At 47.5% G+C, this 25628-nt stretch overlaps 1 protein-coding gene across 1 annotated transcript in view; it reads right to left on the bottom strand.

The window, feature by feature from the left end:
• PIP4K2C (phosphatidylinositol-5-phosphate 4-kinase type 2 gamma) overlaps nt 1-25628 on the bottom strand; it is a 159596-nt gene that overhangs the window by 60140 nt on the left and 73828 nt on the right. The window contains exon 3 of the mRNA XM_082246261.1: nt 24371-24467. Coding sequence (XP_082102387.1) covers nt 24371-24467 — 97 coding nt within the window. The remainder of the gene's footprint in view (nt 1-24370; nt 24468-25628) is intronic.

The raw sequence follows: 25628 nt of genomic DNA, 5'->3' as shown, positions 1-25628 counted from the left end.
TAAATCCCAAACCAAAAATGTAAAATACTGCAGCTTAGTAGGTCCTTGGTGTGATGGAGGCAGTCACTTTCTTTTTTAATTTTGCTTATTTTTTTCCCTGGTAACCTGCAAAACACTTTCTGCCTCTGGGTGGCGATACCACTTCTCCACTGTTTGTAAAAAGGGAACCATGATTGTCACTCATAGGCTGATCTCCTAAAAAACTACAAACCTGTTGGTAGGTTACACTCTGCAGAACATACATAGGAAGGAGGATATTCTTTAGTCAAGCTTACAGGAAGCAAAATAGACAAATATTTGCTGTTAATGTCACTAGCGTGGAAAAAAAGAAAAAGAAAACTAAGGCAGTCACCATATTTAAGGACTGAAAGCTGCAACATTTTGCATGTTTGTTTGTGGGTTTAGTTAGCATTTAAAATATTTCTATAGCAATACAAAACTAAACAGCAGAATCACCTCTAATGTAACATTAGTGTTATTGCCACAGATTAGTAAGTAGTGTATACAAAAGCACTGTACACGTTACCTTTGGAGGGGGGGGGGGGGGGGGGTGAGTCAATCTTTTCACTGTCAGGAAGTTACAATTTTTTTTCTTTTTTACAAGTATAAATTGTGGAAAGAATCTGCATGCTCACTTCCTTTACAAACTCTAAAAACAGGGAACTTGTTTTACCTGTAATATCCTTTTCTTGGGGTGGAATACAGGAAACAGGATCTTAGTACAAAGACCCAGGGGCGTAACTACAGGGGTTGCAATTGCCCCTGGACCCCATGCTCCAGGGAGCCTATGCGGCTCCCCTGTACACCTGGATAGGAGGGGCAGCATGTAGAGAAATCACGGTCCTCCTTTTTCCTCCTGTAGCTGCAGGAGGAAAAGGGAGGAGATTGGTTCCTCTGTATGCTGCCCCCGCCACTTCTCCTATCCAGCTCACTTGTGTTCTGCTGTCTCTGGGCCCCTGTGTGCTCCCCTGGTCCCCCCCACCTACTGTGCTCCATTTCCTCTCCTGCCGGCTGCTGGCTATGTCATTTACCAGCTCCTTCCTTTTCTGAATGGACAGTCATAGTCAGGGACATTGTAAAAAAATAAAATGATAAAGATTAAGACAAGAAAAATACCAAAAAATAAAAACTACTGACACCAGTTGGTGAACTTCCAGGATCGCAAAGGTCACACTTGCGACCAGGCCTTGGCATTCCACCAACGTGGGGAGGCCCCAAGATAGCGGGAAGGGGGCCCACTGCAGAACTTGTGACTTGTGAAAGGGTCCCGATGCGGGAATGAGAGTAAAAGGGCCCCGGGATCAGTGGGAAGGGCCCCGGGATCAGTGGGAAGGGCCCCGGGCCAGGGGTTCAGGGGGGCCTTCATGGTTTCTTGCACCGGGGCCCTGAAGGTTCTAGTTACACCTCTGCAAAGACCACTGAGGTATACACTGCCTTTCAGTGACTGGTTTCAGTGACTGCAAAACCAAATTGTGAATCAGAACCTTTCCCGACCTGATGAACAAGCTGATAGGGCCATTCATAGTGAGTCTGACTGCTGCACTGGGGACTTTAGTGGTGATGAGGGTTGACAAAAGTGACAGCCAGGAGTATCTGGTGGTAAGATGAAGAGTTAAAGTGGAATATCACTCAAAATCAAGACCTACTGGTTCGCTCCCTCCCCCCAACTTATAATAGAGTTGTTGTTTTTTTTGAGGGTAAGAGGGGAACTGTTTTTTTTTTAATGTGAATTAGTACCCTCTCCCAATTCCACAATCCGCGTCTAGGTGAAGGATAGAGTCCCTTGCCCTGTCCCCTCTCTCAGCCTCTTGTGATATGTCACATTTTAGGAAGAGGCAGGACCAGTCCCAAAGCACTGTGGGAGCTTGCACATGCAAAGTGGGAAGCTGGCTGTGGTTCCTTAGGAAGCCCCAGCTGGCTCCCAAGATGGCAGAATTTGCAACCCACAACGGTAAGAATCACTGGCTGAGGGAAGACCACACTGCCCCTCAGGCACTGGTAAGTACCTGATTTTTAAAAGTCAGCAATTACAGTATTTGTAGAAGCTGACAAAAAAAAAAAAAAAAAACACCAAGTATTTAACAGTATTTACGGTAAGCCAAAAATCCAGTTCTTTCGTTCGACAGACGCAGCTTCAAGTCTTCAGACCATTGGGATGTCCCAAAGCAGTGCAACATGAGGGGTGGGAAAACACACAGAAAACGCTGAATTCCCAGGAAGGCTAAACATAGCCAACCAGGTAACAGGAGCTAAACTAGGAACACCTGGAGCTCACCACCAGAAAAAAATTTCACCCTCAAGAAGCGGAAGCCTCCGCAACTGCAGCCTGCAAAACTTTGCAGCCAAACGCCGCATTCGAAGATGCAAGTACATCCACTTTATAAAATTTTGTGAATGTGTGTACAGATGACCAAGTAGCCGCCTTGCACACCTTAACTACGGACGCCTGATGACGGAAGGCCCATGAGGCACAAAGCACCCTCGTAAAATGCGCTTTAACAGGGAAAGTAGGAAGCTGACACTTAATGTTAATGGAGTAGGCCTGCACCACCGTCTGCCTGATCAACTTGAAAATGGTCAAGCAGATGCAGCCTGCCCTTTACGAGGTCCATCCATAAAGAATCGGATTTCCTAACCGGTTTGGTCACCCCCAGGTAAACCTGAATGGTTCTTACCACATCTAAGGAATTTAAGGTAATTTCCTTAGGATGTTTAGGCTTAGGACATAAGGACGGTAGCACAATGTCCTCATTCAAAAGAAACCCCGAGACAACCTTAGGAAGGAACGCCCGACAGGGTCATAACACCACTTTTTTTCCCTATGAATCACAAAGTAAGTGACCGACAGGACAACGCAGCTAACTCCGACACGCGGAAGTAATCGATACTAAGAAAGCCACCATTTGTGACAGAGTGAGTAGAGGAATTTCTCGAATATTTTCAGAGGCAGGCCTTTGAAGCACCGACAGAACCAAATTGAGATCCAACGGAGGTATCAGGGATCGCACCGGAGGAGCCAGATGGCGAACTCCCTGCAAAAAAAAAAAAAAAGAAAGCGTGAACCAAGGACCACCAATAGCCAAAGCGGAAATCTGGCCCTTGATGGTGCCCAGAGCCAAACGATCTACACCCAACTGTAGAAACTTCCAAAAGGCGAGACACAGAAAAGGAGCGGGGAGAAACTCCCCACGACTCACACCAAGTAATGTACACCTTCCAAACTTGATGATAAACCTTCCTAGAAGTAGATTTCTTAGCCTTCAACAGCATAGGAATCAAAAGCTCAGACAGCCGCCTGTCTTTCAAGCCAGCGACCGTAAAAGAAGAACAGAAGATTGGTCCCTGAGAGGACTTTTCCAAGGGACGTCTGCTACCAGCCTTACCAGGCCTGCATACCAGGACCGGCGAGGCCAATTTGGTGTCACCAGACTGACTGAAATTCCTTCTACCTCGAATCTGCGTAGCAGTCTCGACAGACATTGAATTGGAGGAAAAGCGTAAATCAGACGATACTGGCCCCAAGGGGCCACCAGAGCATCTGCCAGAGGATCCCAAGACCTTGACACGAACCTCTGCACCTTCCTGCTGAGATGGGAAGCCAGCAGGTCCACATCAGGGGTCCCCCACATAAGACAGTTGATGAAATACCTTTGGATGAAGAGACCATTCTCCCAGATCAAACGTCTGCCGCTTGCCAATTCTCCATCCTCGAAATGTGCACAGCAGAGGGCTGGAACATATTGTTCTGTCCACTTCAAATGCCGGCCACTTCCTGGGCTGCCAGGGTACTCTTTGTGCCTCCTTGATTGACATATGCCACAGCTGTAGCATAGTCCGATTGTATCAGCACAGGGCACCCCCTGCAGACAATCCGTCCACTGAGAAAGTCTGATCGCCCAAATTTCCAGGATATTGATCGGCAACCTGGACTCCATTTGAGTCCAGACACCTTAGGCCGAACACACTTCCAAGACACCTCCCCATCTGGACAGACTGGCAGCCGTGGTAATTACAGTCCAATACAGCGGAAGAAAAGATTTTCCCAGACACAGGGCCAGGGAGCGGAGCCACCATAGGGGAGATTCCCTCGAACCACAACAGAATCAGATTGTCCAATGACAGCAGATCCTTGTTCCATTTGAACAGAATCTCCTTTTGCAAAGGTCTGGTGTAGAACTGCGCAAATGGAACCGCCTTGAAGGTGGAGACCATCAGACCCAGTACTTGCATGCAAGTCCTGAGACACGATCGATGGCTGGACAACAGGAGCCGAACAGCCTCCTGTAGCTTCAGTAGTTTTGGCTGAGAAATAAACACCCAGGCTGACGCTGAATCCAGCGTTAGACCCAAGTAGTCTAGCTTCGTGGACCGAGACAGAGGCAGTAACGATTTCTGAAAGTTCAGTGTCCACCCAAACTCCTGCAGTCCAGAGCCGAAGAAGACTCTGCACGCAGAAGCAGATCGTCCAGGTAACCCTGTACTGCGATCCCCTACTGCCATAACAAGGCCAACACCTGGGCCAAAACTTTTGCGACACTCGAGGAGCTGAAGCGAGACCAAAGGGTAACGCTATGATTGAAAGAGCACCACCGCAAAACGAAGAAAATGCTGATGTCCGACATATATTGGAATATGAAGGTAAGTGTCCTTGAGATCGATAGAAGCCAGAGCTCCATGATGGAGGAAAGCTACTACTGTGCGGATGGACTCCATCCGAAATTTCTAAACCCGCGCAAAGTGGTTCAGAGCCTTGAGATCCAAGATCGGACGAAACCTTGCGCCTCTTGCTGTAAGCAGATTTGAATAAAACCTTGGAAACTGTCCGACTCTGGAATCGGCAACATCAACTCCTTGTGCTAACAGGTCCTGCACTGCTCCGTAGAGGCCCTGTAGCCGCTCTGGAGACAGGCGTCAGTTGGAAGGAAAGAAACTTGCCGGAGGCAAGGACCGAAACACGATCTTGTAACCGAACCAGTTCCTAGATCCATTTGTCCTGAATGAGCAAAGTCCACGGATCCGGAAAAGACGAACACGTCCCCCCACCCCAGATAAGGGTGAGGGCGCCCTTCAGGCTGGGGAAGGCTTGTCTGCGGAACCAGACGCGCCTGCTTTGGACTTATTCCAGGGTCTCTTAGAGCCTCCTGCAAAGTTACAGGTGGATCTCAAGCCCTTTTCCTGTGATCCAGATGGACGAAAGGGCCGCTTGTGAGCCGAAAAGGGAACGCTCTTACGGCGAGGTCCCTTGCTCTTAGCAGCCTGTGGAAGCAAAGTACTCCTACCTCCCTTAAGGCCCCTAATGATCTCTTCCATAGAGGCACCGAACAAATGGTCAACAAAAAGGGAAGATCAGTCAGTACCTTTTTAGAAGCCTGGTCAGCTGACCAGTACTTGAACCAGATCATGCAGCAAAGAATCACCTCCGTCACAGAAACCCTGCCGGCCAGTGGGGCAGCATCCAGGGATGCATCACAAATATACTGTAACCCTTAAATCAACTGATCCGCAAACTCAGGATGTTGACTCCCCTCCAGATCCTGGGGAAAAACCTTAGCCCATTCCGTTAAGGTCTGGGATACCAAGGTGATGGCAAATACCGGTTATAAAATTGAACCAGCCACAGTGAAAAGGTACCGGACCGGAGCCTCCACTCTTTTGTCCACGGGGTCCTTAAAAGACGGGGAATCTTCCGTAGCTAAAAAGGTGGTCTTATTCAGCCTGGAAACCTGAGAGTCCAACTACGGTGGAACCATCAGTTTCTTCAGAAGAGACTCCTCAAAAGGGATATCTTCTAGCAAAACGCTTCGGTATACTAAACATGCGTTTCAGGAAACCCCATTGACTAGTGACAATCTCATCAAAATAGGCAGGAAAGGGAAAAACTATTTACCTTGGAAGATTTGCAAAAGCCAGATTGCACCAGCGTCGCCCACTCAGCAGCAGCTGAGTCCTCCAACTTTAAAGTTTGCTGCACTGATACAATCAGGGCCTCCACCAGCGCTTTTGCATGCGCGGCTGCAGGGGAGGACGACTCATCCTCACTATTTGAGCATTCAGCGTGCGTGGACGCAGACCCAGTGGGCTGACTCTTATCCGCGGCGGTCAAATCCACCTCAGAATCTGAGGAAGCAGAGGATACAGGTGAAGGTAGGAGGTGCTTTTTGCCAGGTCTCCTTTGCAGGGACATATCTACTTTGGCTATTAGTGACTGCAGAGCTGCCATCATGGCTGCCAGGGCAGACAGACTCAGAGGGTCCCGCAGCTTCCAGGAGTGGATCAGGTGGTGAAATGAGCTCCCCAGGCCTCATGACCATAAAAGGGTTAAGCAGAACCGCTGCTCAGCAAAGAAAAAAAAAATTACCTCCCCTTCCCCTTGTGGCATTACAAAAAGCAGCGCATCCGCAGCGCTGTATACAGCAAAGAAGGATAGTCTACCCCCAGAGACTCACCGCCTGAGCTGGAAAGTGCCAAAATGATCTGCCACACTGCTGGAAAGAGGAAGAGGAAACGCTGACATGACACTAGAGGCCTCCACAGCCTCAGCACTGTTTCAGACTACAGGAAAATGGCCGCCAATGCAAGTCTATGGGGAAACCAAAAACATGGCCACTGAACTACAGAAAAATGGCCGTCGAACCGGGAATCACAGAGACTATGGAAAAGAAAAAACTGGATTTTTGTCTTACCGTAAAATCCTCTCTGAAGTTCAATGGCAGAAGCAGCTCCATATTCTTCTTGACCATTGGGTTATGCTGCCCCCTAAAGGAGTAGGACACTAGGCAGGAAAAATCTTTACCATGCCTATGGAGCAGTCCCTGCAGGCATGCACCCATACACTCTGCTATAGGCTTTGTTGCAAGCAGTGTAAACAAAAAACCCATCCCACTCATAGAGGGGCGGGTGCTGCGTCTGTCAATTAACTTTTTACAGTTTTTACAGTAAGTCAAAAATCCTCTTTCGCTCATTGACAGAAGCAGCTCCATATTATTCTTGACCATTGGGATGTCCAAAAGCAGTATTTGCATGAGGGGAGGGAGAAAAAAATGCAGAAAAGATAATTCCCCAAAGGCTAAATATAGCCAACCAGGTAACATGGAGCTCACCTAGAAACAACATACACCCTCAAAGAAAATATTTTCTCTTTTAAACAGCAGCCTGCAAAACCTTGCGGCCAAAAGACTTTCTGGCCTTCAACTGTGTTGGAATCACCGAGTCAGAAAGACCTCTATCCTTCAACACCTAGCTTTCAGCAGCCACGTCGTTAAAGCCAGCGTCTGTAAAGCAGGATGGAAGATCGGCCCTTGAGACAGCAGATCTTCCCTCAGGGGAAGTCTCCAAGGAGCATCGGCGACCAACCTTACCAGCTCTGCGTATCAAGACCGGCGAGGCCGGTCTGGGGCCACTAGAATGACCAGAATCCCTTCCACCTTTATTCTGCACAGAAACCTCAGCAGGAATTTTAGCGGAGGGAATAGATCAGCCGATATTGACCCCAAGGAGCCACCATTGCGTCTGATGTTGGCCAGAGGATCCCGCGACCTGGCTACAAACCTCTGAACCTTGTTGAGTCGAAAAGCTAACAGGTCGACGTCAGGTGTCCTCCACCAGACACACAGGAGGTGAAAACACCTCCGGGTGCAGAGCATTCCCTCTGATCCAACACCTGACGACTCAGGTTATCTGCCTGCCAGTTTTCCACACCTGGGATGTGCACTGCAGAAAGGGCTGGAACAAACTTTTCCACCCATTTCAGGATCTCGGCCACCAAGACACTATTGGCGCCCCCTTGATTAAGGTAAGCCACTGCCGTGGCATTGTCTGATTGAATCCGGACCGAACAAGCCTCTGAATGATTTGTCCAGTGACTAAGGCAAAGCTTTATCGCTCTGAGTTCCAGAATATTGATCGGAAGTCGGGACTCTTCTATTGTCCAGGACCCCTGAACACACACCTTCTCCAGCCAGACAGGCTGGCGTCTGTGGTTACCACAGTCCTATACAATGGAAGGAAGGACTTGCCCTGGCGTAGTGCTAACGAGTGAAGCCACCATAGAAGAGCAGGACTTTGGATCTTTGTTCCATTTGACAAGAATCTCCCTTTGTAAGGGTCTCGTACGGAACTGAGCAAACGGAACCGCCTCGAAGGCTGACACCATTAGACCCAAGGCCCGCATGAAAGTCCCCAGAGGACAGATTGCTGGATAACAGCAGATTAATCGCCCCCTGCATCTTTTGCAGCTTGTGCAGGGGGAAGAAAAACTCTCGCCGAAGCGGAGTCCAGAGTTAGGCCCAGATAATCCAGTTTTAAGGATGGTACCAGGGCAGATTTTTTTAAATTGATGTTTCAACCGAACTCTTGCAGCGTCCGTACAGTGAATGTCAGGTTGCCAAACAGGGCTGAATGAGAGTCTGCTCTTAAGAGATCGTCCAGGTACCCCAGTGCCGTAATTCCCCTGTTGCCGCAGTAACACCAATACTGGAGCCAACACTTTGGTGAAGACCCTGGGGGTGGAGGCGAGACTAAAGGGTAACACCACAAATTGATGATGCTCCTCTCCTACAGTGAAGCTAAGAAAACGCTGCTGTCAAATGTAAATAGGGATGTGTAGATATGCATTCTTGATATCTATGGAGGCCAAAAAAATTCCTCGGTGTAGAGAAGCCACTACCGTGCGAATGGACTCAATTTGAAACCTCTGTACCCACAGAAAGCGATTCAGAGCCTTAAGGTCCAGGATTGGACGTACTTTGCCCTCTTTCCTGGGCACAGTGAACAGGTTTGAATAGAACTCTGAAAGCATTCCCAAAAAGGAACAGGCACATTCACACCTTGCGACAGCAGATCTTGTACCGCCTCTCGTAAATCCCTAATTCGGTCTGGAGATCAACGTAGATTGGATGGGAAGAACCTGACTGACGGTTGAGACCCGAATTCGATCTTGTAACCCGATCAGATCAGTTTGTAGACCCATTTGCCCTGAATCAAAAAAGTCCATGGTTCCAGGAAAGAAGCGAATGGGTGAAGGCGTCCCTTCATGCAGGTCTGGATTGGCCTGTTCTCGGCTTACCCGACCACGTCTTCTTGGAACCCCCAGAAGACCTAATTAGCTTAGATCCTTTCTCCTGCGTGCTGGAGGCACCAAAGGGCCGTCAGTGGGCTGTGAATAAGGCCCCTGTCTATTACGCGGTGACTTGCCCTTGGCGGATTGAGGAAGAAGAGTACTCTTCCCGCCTGCGAGTCCTTTGATTAACCCATCCAATGAGGAACCAAACAGTCTCCCAAAAAGGGGAGATCCGATGGAGTCTTTTTTGAGGCCTGATCTGCAGACCAGCTTTTTAGCCACACCATGCATCTAATAGCTACCCCCACCGCAGACACTCTGGCGACAAGGGGGGCCGCATATAGCGATGCATCACAAATAGTTGGGCTTGGACCATTTGGTCCGTTCGCTCTGTCAGGCCCGGAGAGAGCTGTTCCGTTTCTAAGTAAATTTTTAGTAACTTTGCCCATTCCGTGTCATGGTCTGGTTTTTACTAGTGGTATTTTTTGATATCCACATCTGACACCAAGTTTTCCAAAACTGCCATTACCGATGACGCTGCGTGATGCACTTCGTGCGCGCATGCGCAGTTTGCGTATCGGACACCGGGGCGTCATCGCCGCGGATGACGCCAGTGTTGACGGCCTACATATACCCATGCCGAACACCGACTAGCCGCAGATGGTGGTTGCTGGCGACATCGGAGGTTCCAGGTAAAATGTGTTTAAGGATGGTCTGATCACTCCTCTCCCCTCTGTCATGCACAATGGTTGGGAAGTACTGGCTGCTCCATTTCTTCCTGCCCAAGGATCTTTTTCTTCTCCCTTATCTCGGCTTTATTTCAGCCAGTCACTATGGCTTACTTATCTACCAGCATTGTACATCTTTGTATTTCTCTCTCTTCACCTATATGTGTTTTAGTACACAGCTCGCTCGCTACATAGAGGAAAAATCACTACAGGATTCCTCTTTCTTTCCCTTATACATTCTATAGGAACTGTTTAGCTCCTTGGATTTGCTCAATTTTTGTCCAAGTATTTGGGGATTTCCATCGCTGAGTTTTATTGATCCAGCCCACCATCTGACCTACATGATCCTATAGCTGTTATACTGGTAGGCATCTTTTAATAACTTATACTATTGGGATCCCTATCCTCTGTTAAATATATCAAATATATATAACATACTTGAATTGTATTTCTATGCCCTTGGCCATGGGACTCTTTGATGAGTTTCATTTTCCCAATCTGGGAGACTATGGACCCATTATGGCTATTACTTTACTATACCCACTTGTTTTGTAAATTTCTTATGATCATTTGGATCTCACATTTGCCTTTTGGGGTTACTACAGGCTGTCATGTCCGCCTGGCGGACTTGGTTTGTCCCTGGTGCGTTCTCTTGCTCTATCCACAGACCAGCAGCCTATCAGGTGGGATTATCCGTGCTCTTTTCTGGCCTCTATGTCTATACAGAATATTGTGATTTCTCTATATATTTATCCAAATATTGTTAATTTTGTAATACGCACAGTGGCTGTATTATGGGGTGATTTGCACCCCGGCTCCACGTGCGTAAGTAAACTAATTTAACAATGTGATGCAATATTTTGAATATATGTGTTCTGTAATTAATTAATTTTGGTTTAATTGCTCTGCAGCCATCCTCCTGAACATCTTTCTGCACCCCTGAAGAATCGGTTTGCACCGCAAAACATGTAGGGTAGTGGGTTGTGGTACACCTAGGAAATACCTGATTGGTACCGGATTTATCTGGCCCAGCAGTACTTCCCGGTGATTCCATCTTTGAGATATGAGGATTATGCTTATGTTGATATCCATTATTGATTTATGTATATATTAATTGTTCCCCTGTCCTTTTGTGTACTTTGTTATGACACTTTCGTATATTAAAGAAATGTTTTTAATATAATCTTTGCATCAGTGCGATACCAATATTGGTCTTAGACGGTACCTTTAAAGTCCCGACATATGCCCTACCCTGTTCCAATTTTTGTTTTTGAGAATCTTTCTGCTGTGTAGAAGCAGGATCTTTAGTGAATGACCCAGGTACTTCCTCTGGAGTAAAGGCCTAGCTGCTCCCTGCTGTCCAGCAATCGCGGACTCCAAGAAAATGGCCGCCCAACACATTCCTATGGGGAAACCACAAAAACATGCATTTCAATGGGAAATCTGCTAAATGAGACTTAACGATTCTACAGCAAAATGGCAGCCCCCACGGCAAGCCATGCGGTCTCCAGAACCTACAAGGGGTCCAAAAGATAAGTGGTGTGAGGGGTCCCAGGCAGGGACCACTACCAGGATTACCCCCCCCCAGCGGATTCGCTATGGCAGCCTCGGCGCATCCACCCTCCAAGGACCCCCGTCGCTGAATGAGGTAGGTACCTCTATGACTGGTGGGGAGGGAGGCCTTGGGGGAACCAGGTACCTACTGAGAGGCCAGAGGAAATGAAGGGTATCCGATGGTATGACTTTTCCAGGAAGGGGCCCACACATACCCCGAGACCGCCAGAGTTATTGGGGGGGGGGGGGACTTATTCACCATACCAACGATATCGGGTGGGGACCACTCTGGACAGACTGCCTCTCTACTTGGAGTGGGGGTGCTGACGGCCAAGGGGTATGCTGCGACTCAGGCCGTACCAGGTCGTGTGTGTCCCAGCGTTGTGTTTCACTCGCGGGCCAGCCCCCATCCATGGAGGTTCGGTCTTGGCAAGGCCTAGCGCTTGGCTATAACCTGCACAGGCTTGCTGGCCGGGCGACCTTAACCACTTAAGGACCAGGCCCATTTCTGACACTTGTTTACAAGCTAAAATAATTTTATTTCTAGAAAACTACAGAACCCTCAAACATTATATATTTTTTTTTTTTTAGCAGAGACCCTAGAGAATAAAATTGAGGCGATCGTTGCAATATTTTTTATCACACCATATTTGCGCAGCGGTCTTCCAAACGCAATTGTTTTTGGAAAAAATTCACTTTAATTAAAAAAGAAAACCGTAAAGTTAGCCCAATTTTTTTCTATAATGTGAAAGATAAGGTTACGCCGAATAGATACCCAACATGTCATGCTTCAAAATTACGCACGTTCATGGAATGGCGACAAACATTGGTACTTATAAATCCCCATAGGCCACACTTTAAACATTTCTGCAGGTTACCAGCTTGGAGTTACAGAGAAGGTCTAGGGCTCAAATTATTGCTCTCGCTCCAACGATTGTGGCAATACCTTACATGTGTGGTTTGAACACCATTTACATATGTGGGCGGGACTTGCATATGCGTTCGCTTCTGGGCGCCAGCTAAACGGGACAGATGAAGTAAACCCTCCTATTGTTTTCAGCCAAGGAAGCTGCCATCTTGGCCTCTGTTTAATCTACAACTGCCATGATGCTGCACATGTGATCAGTTATGACAAAAGCCATTGGATAGTCTGACAGTTTTGTTAAGAGCACAACCAATGGAAATGTAACTGTTTTTTTAAACTGTTATAAAGATGGGTTTACTTCTGCTTTAACTGTTCTATTTTTTTTTTCCCCATTTATTTTTTTACACAGTTTAAAAAAAAAAAAATAATTTTTTTGATCATTTTTATTCCTATTACAAGGAATGTAAACATCCCTTGTAATAGAAATAAGCATGACAGGACCTCTTTATTGTGAGATCTGGGGTCAAAAAGAACTCACAACTACACTCAAAAAGAAAAAAAAAAAAAAAAAAACTGGCTCTATAAACCAGTTGCTAGGAGACAACGTTGGAGGTTGCTCCGGTCCTCCAAGACCATAGAGTCGAGTGGGGGCCAGCTTGCCCTCACTGGACTTCCTGTCTGGAGGAGCGCGGACCGGATCCCCCCCCCCCCCCCCCCGGCAACACCCACCTCTAACCAGGACCGACAGTGGCATCACCAACTGCTTCTCCAGCCCAGCACAATGTAGCCCCCCTACCCAATTTCACCCATGCCCCCAAACAGGGGCCGGGGGGGGAGACAGGGGACAGGTGAGGGCATCCAATCTTAAGGTGGGGGTGCCACTCCCAGCAGTCCACCGAACCATCTTGGAAGGGGGGTGCTGCAGCCTGAGGTACGTTTTGACTCTGGTCGTGACTGCTGTCGTGACCAGTGCTATGCGACCTCACAAGGTGTTTCACTTGCTGGTGAGCCCCCGTCCAGTGAGACTGTCGCAGCCAACTTAGCGTGGAGCTAGTAGTTGGGTCATGCTCGCAGGTCAGACTGGGAAGACTGGGAAGACCGTAAGGATCTAGTAAAACCCAGTGCGTCGTCCAGTCCGGCTGTTGATTGTAGTTCTCACGGAACAAAAATAAAGAAAAAAGTAGAAAAGTCCATTTAAATAGGAAAAAATGCCAGGGTCGCTGATCCCAGCAGAGAGCCAGGTCCTTACTCCTGAACTAAAACTGGAAGTCCTACAGCAGGAAGTGATGGTATACCCTCTGGGACTGCCCCAAGGGTGTAATCAAAAAGGTTTCCGGCTAGTCCTACTGCTAGAGAGCAAGAGCTTAAGCCCAATGATCTGAAGACTTGAAGCTGTGTCTGTCAGTGAACGAAAGAGAAATGTGCAATGGCATTACAGCCAATAGAGTATACAGTTTTTTTTTTTTTTTTTGGGGGGGTGGGGTACTATATTTTAAAGTTGCACTTGTTTGTCAAAAAGCAATATGTTTATGAAACTTGATTTAGGAGGTTAGATCACAACTGCTAAATCTGTGTCCGTACTGCATATTCAAACCTTTATTCAATAACAGGTTATTTGATTTTTACTCCAGGAGGAGTATACGAGTTTGGCAATTTTAAAGAAATTAAATAATGCATTACATTTGATTTAGTCGATTAAAATGTACTTGAAAGTGTTACTTGACCAAAATACCATTTTAGTCAAAAGAAAATGACTGAAACTAAATAGAAATTGGATGTCAAAATTAACACTGCTCACCAGTTGCCTCCCAAGCCTATACTGACAAAAATGTGAGGGGGTGTACTGACTTTGGTGAGATACTGTACACACACACACACACACACACACACTAATTATATATATATATATATATATATATATATATATATATATATATACATATACATATACATATACATATACATACACACACACACCTCACATTTTTGTAAATATTTTAGCATATCTTCTCATGTGACAACACTGAAGAAATGACACTGCTACAATGTAAAGTAGTGAGTTTACAGCTTGTTTAACAGTGTAAAATTTGCCATCCCCTCAAAATAACTCAACACACAGCCAATTATGTCTAAACTGTTGGCAACAGAAGTGAGTTCCACTCAGAACAGGCCTCGCCATGGTCGACCAAAGAAGTTGAGTGCACAGGCTCAACGCCATATCAAAGGTTGTCTTTTGGAAATAGACGTATGAGTGCTTCTAGCATTGCTACAGAGGTTGAAGGGATGGGGGATCAGCCTGTCAGTGCTCAGACCATACGCCGCACACTGCATCAAATTGGTCTGCATGGCTGTCATCCCAGAAGGAAGCCTCTTCTAAAGATGATGCACAAGAAAGCCCGCAAACAGTTTGCTGAAGACAAGCAGACTAAGGACATGGATTACTGGAACCATGTCCTGTGGTCTCATGATACCAAGATAAAACTTATTTGGTTCGGATGGTGTCAAGCGTGTGTGGCGGCAACCAGGTGAGGAGTACAAAAGACAAGTGTGTCTTGTCTACAGTCAAGCATGGTGGTGGGAGTGTCATGGTCTGGGGCTGCATGGCACTGGGAACTTACAGTTCATTGACAGAACCATGAATGCCAACATGTACTGTGACATATTGAAGCAGAGCATGATCCTTTCCCTTCTTTTCTGAGACTGGGCTGCAGGGCAGCATTTCAACATAACCACCCACACCTCAAAGACGACCACTGCCTTGCTACAGAAGCTGAGGGTAAAGGCATAGGACTGGCCAATCATGTCTCCAGACCTAAACCCTATTGAGCATCTACCAGCTCTGTGATGTCATGGAGGAGTGAAAGAGGATTTCAGTGGCAACCTGTGAATCTCTGGTGAACTCCATGCCCAAGAGGGTTAAGGCAGTGCTGGAAAAGAATGGTGGCCACACTAAATACTAACACTTTGGGCTCAATTTAGACATTTTCACTTAGGGGTGTACTCACTTTTGTTGCCAGTGATTTAGACATTATTGGCTGTGTGGAGTACTTTTGAGGGGACAGCAAATTTACACCGTTATACAATCTGTACACTCACTGCTTTACATTGTAGCAAAGTGTCATTTCTTCAGTGTTCTCACATGAAAAGATATAATTAAATATTTACAAAAATGTGAGGGGTGTACTCACTTTTGTGAGACACTGTGTGTAAAACTGTACTGACTTTGGTGAGATACTGTACACACACACACACACACACACACACACACACACACACACACACACACACACACACACTAATTATATATATATATATATATATATATATACATATATATATATATATATATACATATACATATACATACACACACACACCTCACATTTTTGTAAATATTTTAGCATATCTTCTCATGTGACAACACTGAAGAAATGACACTGCTACAATGTAAAGTAGTGAGTTTACAGCTTGTTTAACAGTGTAAAATTTGCCATCCCCTCAAAATAACTCAACACACAGCCAATTATGTCTAAACTGTTGGCAACAGAAGTGAGTTCCACTCAGAACAGGCCTCGCCATGGTCGACCAAAGAAGTTGAGTGCACAGGCTCAACGCCATATCAAAGGTTGTCTTTTGGAAATAGACGTATGAGTGCTTCTAGCATTGCTACAGAGGTTGAAGGGATGGGGGATCAGCCTGTCAGTGCTCAGACCATACGCCGCACACTGCATCAAATTGGTCTGCATGGCTGTCATCCCAGAAGGAAGCCTCTTCTAAAGATGATGCACAAGAAAGCCCGCAAACAGTTTGCTGAAGACAAGCAGACTAAGGACATGGATTACTGGAACCATGTCCTGTGGTCTCATGATACCAAGATAAAACTTATTTGGTTCGGATGGTGTCAAGCGTGTGTGGCGGCAACCAGGTGAGGAGTACAAAAGACAAGTGTGTCTTGTCTACAGTCAAGCATGGTGGTGGGAGTGTCATGGTCTGGGGCTGCATGGCACTGGGAACTTACAGTTCATTGACAGAACCATGAATGCCAACATGTACTGTGACATATTGAAGCAGAGCATGATCCTTTCCCTTCTTTTCTGAGACTGGGCTGCAGGGCAGCATTTCAACATAACCACCCACACCTCAAAGACGACCACTGCCTTGCTACAGAAGCTGAGGGTAAAGGCATAGGACTGGCCAATCATGTCTCCAGACCTAAACCCTATTGAGCATCTACCAGCTCTGTGATGTCATGGAGGAGTGAAAGAGGATTTCAGTGGCAACCTGTGAATCTCTGGTGAACTCCATGCCCAAGAGGGTTAAGGCAGTGCTGGAAAAGAATGGTGGCCACACTAAATACTAACACTTTGGGCTCAATTTAGACATTTTCACTTAGGGGTGTACTCACTTTTGTTGCCAGTGATTTAGACATTATTGGCTGTGTGGAGTACTTTTGAGGGGACAGCAAATTTACACCGTTATACAATCTGTACACTCACTGCTTTACATTGTAGCAAAGTGTCATTTCTTCAGTGTTCTCACATGAAAAGATATAATTAAATATTTACAAAAATGTGAGGGGTGTACTCACTTTTGTGAGACACTGTGTGTAAAACCAGCATTTTTTTTTACTATATTATTACTTAGAACCACCAAACATTTTCTAAAAGCTAAGGCCCAAGGGGAAAAAATGCTGGTTGTCGCAATCTTATGTCACACGATATTTGTGCAGCGATTTTATGAACGTAAATTTTTTGGAAAAAATACACTTCAATGTATTTTAGTGCACACACACAAATACAATAGAATACTCTAGTGTTTGTTAAAATATATAAGTCGATGTTACACCAAGAGATACCCAACAGGTCAGGTTTTAAAACTGCTTGCGCCCGTGGAATAGCGATAAACTACGGTACCTAAAAATCCCCATGGCCAAGGATTTAAAGCCTTTACAGGTTACCAATTATGAGTTACACAGAAGGTCTGGTGCTAGAATTATTGCTCGCACGCTGATGTTCACAGAGATACCTCACATGTGTGGCACGATCAAAATTTACAGTGCATCCAGAAAGTATTCACATCACTTCACTTTTTCCACATTTTGGTATATTACAGCCTTATTCCAAACCAGATTTAATTCATTATTTTCCTTAACCACTTACCGCAAAGTGACGTAGGGGTACGTCGGCAGACTTTACGGGGTTATACCAGGGTGATGCCTCTAGCTAGAGGCATCACCTCGGTACCGTTAGTTTAGAGCCGGCGGTCAGCTTTCTGGCGGTAACGACCGATGCAGCTCGAGAGCCGCTCGGTCGTTACCCCGGCGAGCAGGAGGGGGCGTCCCCCTGCCTTCCGCGTCCCACCGGGAGACCCGAGCACCCAGCCGGCACGTCCGCCGGCTGGATGGAGTCCCGATCAAAGCCGGAAGCGGCTTCGATCGGGCCTCCGATGACGTAACCCAGAGGCGGCATCCATGACGTCACGTCCGGGTTACTCTGCTGCTAAAAGGTGGCAAATTAAAAAAACAAGTGTATTAAAAAATGCCGTTTGCGTCGTTTTGAATACATTGAAGCGCAGTGGAGGGGTCGAGGGTCTTTTAGACCATCGATCCCTCCATAAAGAGTACCTGTCACTGCAAATTGCTGTCACAAGGGATGTTTACATTGATCAGATTTATTTTTTTAAACCTGTGATAAAAGTTAAAAAAAAAAAAAAAAAAAAAAAATGGAATTTTTGTAAAATCTTACCTGTAAAATTCCTTTCTCTGAGTCCTCCGACAGTCGCGCCACCTCCAAGTCATCACTATTGGGTATTGACTTCCGCTCCACAGGAGTAGCTAGGCATAAGACTTAGTCAAAAGAACAAAGACATTTGCATATACACACCCATGGGGGCTGTCCCACTGGTCAATACCCCCTTGCAGTGAACACTCCCAACTCAGTTTGGTAGAATAGCAGTAGGTGTACAAGAAAAAACTCCAAAAGAGGGGCGGGGGGCAACGACTGTCGAAGGACTCAGAGAAAGGAATTTTACAGGTAAGATTTTACAAAAATTCAGTTCTCTTACGTCCTCCGACAGTCGCCGCCACCTCTAAGTCATCACTATTGGGATGTCCCAAAGCAGTGTAGACATGAGGGGTGGGAGACCCAACCGTAGAAAAGGCAACGCAGTACCCACATCAGAGAAAGGAACCTTACACGCAGAGTAAGAGAACCTTCTGGGCAACAGAAAAGGCTCAACAGGAGCAACAGCCCAGGAAAGCAAATAACCCAGGGGATAACAACCCCAACAGTCAGGGACCCCCAACAATAAACAAGGGTCCCTCATGGCACTGCCGCACTGAGAACTTTGCGGCCAAAGGAGGCATCAGCTGATGCCCGAACATCCACCTTATAGAATTTGGAAAAGGTGTGCACCGACGACCAAGTCGCAAGCCTTGCACACCTGGGCCACCGAGGCCCGATGCCAGTAGGCCCAGGACGTACGCAAAGATCTGGTAGAGTGCACCTTAACAGGGAAGGGTGGAACCCATTCCTTCAAAGCATAGGCCTGTTCAATGGTCTGTCTGATCCATTTGGCAATGGTTGCTGCAGACGCAGCCATGCCCTTCCGAGGTCCGTCAGGAAGGACAAAGAGGAAATCCATCTTCCGAAAGGATTCAGTGGACGACAGGTAAACCCTGATCGCCCTGACAACATCCAAGGAATGCAATGCAACCTCCTTGGGATGCTTAGGCTTCGTACAAAGCGAAGGCAGGACAATGTCCTCATTAAGGTGAAACTCAGATACCACCTTAGGAAGAAAAGACGGATGTGGTCGCAAGACCACCTTATCCTTGTGAATTACCAAGTAGGGAGAGCGGCAAGACAACGCCGCCAGTTCTGATACTCTGAGAGCCGAAGTGATCGCTACTAAAAAGGCAACCTTCTTAGGCAGCAGAGGCAACGATATCTCCCAGATGTTTTCAAAGGGAGAACGCTGCAACACGGACAGAACCAAGTTCAAGTCCCATGGAGGTAAAGGCTCCCTCCTGGGAGGAGCCAAATGTCGCACACCTTGAATGAAGGTGCGAACCAAGGAATGAGACGCCACAGGGCGCTGGAAAAGAATAGCCAGTGCAGATACCTGGCCCTTTATCGTGGCCAGCGCCAGGCGCTGGTCCACCCCCGACTGGAGGAAAGACAAACACTCTCGACACCGAGTACGAGCGAGGGGAGAACCCCCTGGACTCACCAGGCGAAATAAGCTTTCCAGGTACGGTAATAGATTTTACCAGAGGAGGTTTTCCTAGCCTTGATCAGAGTAGGAATGACCTCAGGGGAGAGACCCCTGTCTCTCAGGACCTGGGTCTTAACAGCCAGGCCATTAAAGCCAGCGACTGTAAAGCAGGATGAAAGATCGGTCCCTAAGAAAGTAGATCTTCCCGCATTGGCAGCCGCCAAGGAGGCGCCACTGCCAGGTGAACAACGTCGGCGTACCAGGACCGGCGTGGCCAGTCCGGCGCCACCAGAATCACCAGGTGCGGTTCCGAGTCTAACCTGCGAAGGAACCTGGACAACAGCTGAATCGGAGGAAATGCATACATCAGGCGATACTGATGCCAAGGGGCCACCAACGCATCCGAGGCGTCTGCCAGAGGATCACACGTTCTTGCCACGAACCTTTCCACTTTGTGGTTTAGCCGAGACGCGAACAGATCCACGTCTGGGGATCCCCACTTCGCACACAGCATTTGGAAGACCCCCGGGTGCAGGGACCATTCCCCCTGGTCCAGGGTCTGGCGGCTCAGATAGTCGGCCTGCCAATTCTCCACACCTGGCATGTGAACTGCTGAGATTGCCGGGACATGAGTCTCGGCCCAAGACAGAACGTCGTCACCTCCCGGGCCGCTTGGGCACTCCGGGTGCCCTCTTGGTGGTTGATGTAAGCCACAGCGGTAGCATTGTCCGTCTGTACCCAAACAGGACGGCCCCGATGTCGATCCTACCACTGGAAGAGACAGAGCTTGATCGCTTTCAATTCCAATATGTTGATCAGAAGGGAGGATTCCTCCCCCGACCAAGTGCCTTGGGCAGACAGGTTGCCCAGGACTCCACCCCAGCCCGACAGGCTGGCATCCGTGGTAATCACCATCCACAGCAACGGACGGAAGGATTTTCCTCCGACACAGCCGGGGACTAAAGCCACCACAGAAGATCCATTCTGGTCCGACGACTCAATGAGACACTCAGATCCAAGGACTGAGGTAGTCTGTCCCACCTGGCCAGGATCTCCGCTTGAAGAGACGTGTGTGAAACTGGGCAAAGGGTATCACCTCAAAGGCCGATACCATCAACCCTAGGGACCGCATGCAGGTCCTGAGTGACGAGGATGGCTTGTCCCTGAGGGACCTGATCTCGTCCTGTAAGGTCCGGAGCTTGTTCTCTGGCAAGAACATCTTCGCTTGAGCAGAGTCCAGAACCATTCCCAGATAGGGAAGACGAACCGAAGGAGACCAGGTCGACTTCTGTACGTTGATGGTCCATCCGAACTCCTGGAGCGTCTGTACCGTGGTGGACAGATCGCACAGTAGGTCCTGGCGGACACTCGATCTTAAGAGGAGATCGTCCAGATATCCCAAGACCGCAATGCCCTGAGCCCTCAGCAGGCCCAGAACAGGCGCCAACACTTTTGTTAAGACCCTTGGAGCCGAAGCGAGACCGAAAGGTAACGCCACAAACTGATAGTGGTCCTCCGCTATAGCGAACCGAAGGTACCTCTGGTGACCCTCGAAAATGGGGATGTGCAGGTACGCATCCTTCAGGTCTATAGAGGCCATGAATTCCGAGCGGAGAGATTTCATACGGAACTTTCAAACACGCACGAAGCGGTTCAGATCTTTCAGGTCCAGAGTAGGACGCACCTTGCCCTCCTTTCTGGGCACAGTGAACAGATTGGAATAAAACCCCCGAAACCTGTCCCGATGAGGCACCGGGACAATCACCCCCTTGGCAAGGAGGTCCTGCACCGCTTAATGCAGTTCCTGCAGGCGCCCTGGGGTCAAATGAAGATTTGAGGGAAAAAATCTGTCCGCCGGCCGGGAAAGGAATCGATCTTGTACCCTGATCGAATGATTTCCTGAACCCACCTGTCCAGAATTCGGAGCAGCCAAGGTTGGAGGAAACCGCGCAAACGTCCCCCCACCCCTGAAACGGATGAGGGCGCCCCTTCAGGCAGAGGCGGATTGACCCGCCGCACCGGCACTGCAGGACTTGTTTGCCTGTCCAGGGCTTCTTCTGGCTACCCTGGCCCTTGAAGGGCTTGCCCTTGGTTTGATTCCGAAAGGCACGAAAGGACCCCTGGTTGGGTCGAGAGGTGGAACCCCGCTTGCCACGAAAGGACTTGTTCTTCAGGTTCTGGGGCAGCATGGTGCTCTTGCCCCCCCGTGACGTTTTTTACCAAGGTATCCAATGCCTCGCCAAAAAGGCGAGAACCAGCATAGGGAAAATCAGCAACCGTTTTCCGTGATGTCTGGTCAGCCGACCAGCTCTTCAGCCAGATCAGTCGACGGTTAAGCACCGCGACACTCGATAGACGTGCTACCAAAGGGGCCTCATAAGGCCGCATCACACAAATACATGACTCCTTGGTGAATTTGATCCACCATATCCAGCCTGGCAGGTGGGACAGAATCAGACACGAGGTTGCTCCTAAGCACCTTAGTCCAATCAGCCACCGCCTGAGCCACCAGAACGGACGCGAAAACAGGGTTGAGCAAGGAACCCGCCACCGTGTAGGAATGGCGGGCCAGAGACTCCAACCTCCTGTCCGTGGGATCCCGAAACACCGGGGTTTCTTCAGTAGGAATCAAGGTAGCCTTGTTCAATACTGCCACAGTGTGATCAACCTGTGGAGGCACACACCATCGCTATTGCGTAGCCGGTGCAAAGGGATAAAGCAACTTAAACTGACTAGGAACCAGGAATGGACGTTTTAAAGTGTGCCACAGTTCATTTACAGTGTAATGAAACTCAGCGGGGCAAGGAAAAACCTGCGGCGACTTGCAGGTCCTGTGAGTACCAAACGAGGACACAATGCCCGGAGGACAGGGCTCATCCTCCAAATGTAGCGTTTCTTTTACAGAATCAATTCATCCATAGTTGCGCGTTCTTCAGGTGACCCCGGGGGAGAAACATCAACCCCCTCCACCTCCGCCTCCCCCTCAGACCCCAGCGGGTCTAAAGATGAGCGAGACCCTGAAAAGGGCACGCCCGCCGCAGCAGCCATATCACCATCTGAATCAGAGGAGAGAGATAATCTGGGCCTCTTCCTAGCAGCACGTTCAGCCATCAGCACCTCCATTTTGGACACTAAGGATGCCACTACAGCGGTCAAATCAGGCATAACAGGAGCCACAGCAGGACTAGGGTCCCCTACCAGGGCTGAAGGCAATTTGCTGTCCTGAGATTCCATTGTCCAAGGTGAAAACAACAAGTGCAATAAAAGAGTACTGTCCCTTTAAAACCGCTGCGGAGTGCGCAGCCCACCGCTATATATACAGTGACCAAAGACCCCCAATAGGAGAAGAAAACTGAGCCAGAAATGACAAAACAGAAGGTTATGGAGAGACAGTCTGCAGAGCCCCACAGAGTGTTACCACCGAGATCGCTGCTTCAGAGGAAAAGGAAGTGAGGTCATGAGAGGCTGAACTATAAGCTGCAAATGACCCAGGGAAAATGGCTGCCCATAGGATTGAATGGGAGACTTCGGGAAAATGGCCACCGACATGTGCATGGAACGATCGTTCTGCCACACGCAAGAAGGCGCCGGATGGCGCCAAAACAGCATGTAAATCAGCCCACAGTGAAGCCAACATGCTTGCCCAAAGTAAAGATGGTGGACCGCGCATTTTTTTCCCCCGCTGCGGCCGCCACACACACAGTCTGCACCCCCAAACACACACCTAAGTGACACAGGGGAAGGGGCCCCAAATACATACACCGCACTGCAGCGCATGTATAGAGAAAACCCCCACAGTGATCGCAACAGGGAGCCCCACACCGGCACAGACATGGGGGACACACAGCAACACAGGACTGCCACCCCAGACAGAGGCCCCACACAGAAGTACTTACCTGTACCAGATGGCGTGGGGTGTCTCTCAGAACGGAAAGCCGCTGTCCTCATCTGACAGGGAATGCCGTTTTGCCAAGGACATTACACTGCAATATCGCAGATGTGTCCAGTGAGGTAGCCACCTCACAGCTGCATCCCTGCTGCGAGCAGGGATGGGTCGTTCATAATGCCAGGACGAACCATGGCTGAACGCTCGATGGCGGGCTGGGGGTCCCTCTGACCCTCTGCCTTGGAGAACCAGGGCGGCCAGTCTGATTCCCAGCTCCGCATGAATCATCTTCATCTGAAGAGTCGACTAAAACTAAAGCTGACAAAAGAAACAGCTAGTATAACAAAGAAAAAACTGAAATTTTTGCCTGACGCTAGGCAGAAACAAACTGAGTTGGGAGTGTTCACTGCAGGGGGGTATTGACCAGTGGGACAGCCCCCATGGGTGTGTATATGCAAATGTCTTTGTTCTTTTGACTAAGTCTTATGCCTAGCTACTCCTGCGAAGCGCAAGTCAATACCCAATAGTGATGACTTAGAGGTGGCGGCGACTGTCGGAGGACGTAAGAGAAAATAAAATAAATAGGAAAATTAAAAGACAGGTGTATGCCTTTCCAAATCATATACAATCAACTGAATTTACCACAATTGTACTCCAATCACCTTATAGAAAGGCTGTAAATACTTTGTACATGTGATTTTTTTTTTAATTTATAAAACATTTGCAAAGATTTTAAACAAACCTCTTTTACGTTGTCGATATGGAGTATTGTTTGTAGAATTTTGGAGGAAAATAATTAATCAATTTTGGAATAAGGCTGTTGCATAAAATGTGCACAAAAAGTGAAGCACTGAATACTTTATGGATACACTGTAAACACTGCAACACAATCTATTGACTCCTTGCATCGCCCAATCCAGGCTATTCTGTACAGGTGATTTTAACAGTACTTTTAACAATATACAAAATTAATGAAAACAGAAATGCTTTAATTTGGGTTTGTCTGCCTTGAGTTCAGCTTTAACTTTGATCAGCAAGCAAATCCAACTCTGCCAAGGCTTTACCTGGTAATCCTGATCATCTATTCCAAACCGCTCTCTGAGATTTCGAAAAACTTGTGGGCAGTAGTCCTTTAATTTAAAGTGACTAGGCAAGTTCTCTCTGGGGGGAAAAAAAAAAAAAAAACATTCAAACATACATAAGATTACATACTTTACATAAGAGTATATACAGAGTGGTCTCCCACTATAGGGTAAAATTTCTAACTGTATTTAAAGCAGAACTGAGCATCACAAAGCGAAAATGCAATTTAATTCATTTTTAATATTCAAAGTAAACTCACCCATGCTTTATTTTACACAAAAATCACAGTTAAAAGCACCCCTAGCATTTCTGGACATGGCCGATCGGGAGTAAGTGAAGATGTTTTATGTAGCATTTACTTCCTGTAATCCATCTACCCTTACCTCAGGCATGCATGCAGGAAGTTGTGTTTTGATGAGAAAACCCCTATGATCACAGCAGGAACAAACTGCCGGCAGGGCACATGCACGCCCCCTTCCCGGAAGAGCCGGATAACGTATATATACATGTGATCTGGCGCACAGGTGCCGCCCTGTAGCAGTACAACTGCTATGGGATGGACCTTAAGGGGTTAAGTCAGGTAAGCCATGTGTTGCATGCCTGAGCTAGCGGCAGAGACTGGTGTTAAAATGGGGTCCTGCTCTAGTACAAACGAAGCATCGTCAGTCCGAGCAGTTTAGGGTTTTGTAGGCCTTCAGCAGAGAAAATTTTAGCACAGTTCCCCTTGCACGTTTTTTGCAATTGCCATCAGTGAGATTACCCTATGGGGTACTCACCAAGTAGAGCACAGAAAGCATGTCTGAGGAAGAATATACAGTAACTCGGTGTTGATCGTCCTGTAGCGCAGTTCTCATGGCAAAAGGGAGGAAGGAAGCACCTGAGTACCTTATTTAGGTGTACGCTTAACCCCCTTGGAGCCTAAGCCTTTTTCTGACATATGTTGCTTACAAGTTAAAAATCTGTATTCTTTGCTAGAAAATTACTTAGAACCCCCAAACATTATATATTTTGTTAGCAGAGACCCTAGAGAAAAAAAAAAATGGTGATCGTCACAATATTTTAGGTCACACGGCATTTGCGCAGCAGTCTTTCAAATGCAATTTTTTGGAAAGAAATACACCTTCATGAATAAAAAAAAAAAAAAAAAAAAAGTCAAATTTTTTTTTAGAATGTGAAAGAGGTTACACCGAGCAAATAGCTAACATGTCATGCTTTAAAATTGCGCACACTCTTGGAATG

This window comes from Pelophylax lessonae (genome assembly GCF_965119305.1).
Source record: "Pelophylax lessonae genome assembly, chromosome: 2".
Lineage (NCBI taxonomy): Eukaryota > Metazoa > Chordata > Amphibia > Anura > Ranidae > Pelophylax > Pelophylax lessonae.
Note: the sequence above shows the minus strand (reverse complement) of the source record. Positions and strands in the feature narration are given on the sequence as shown.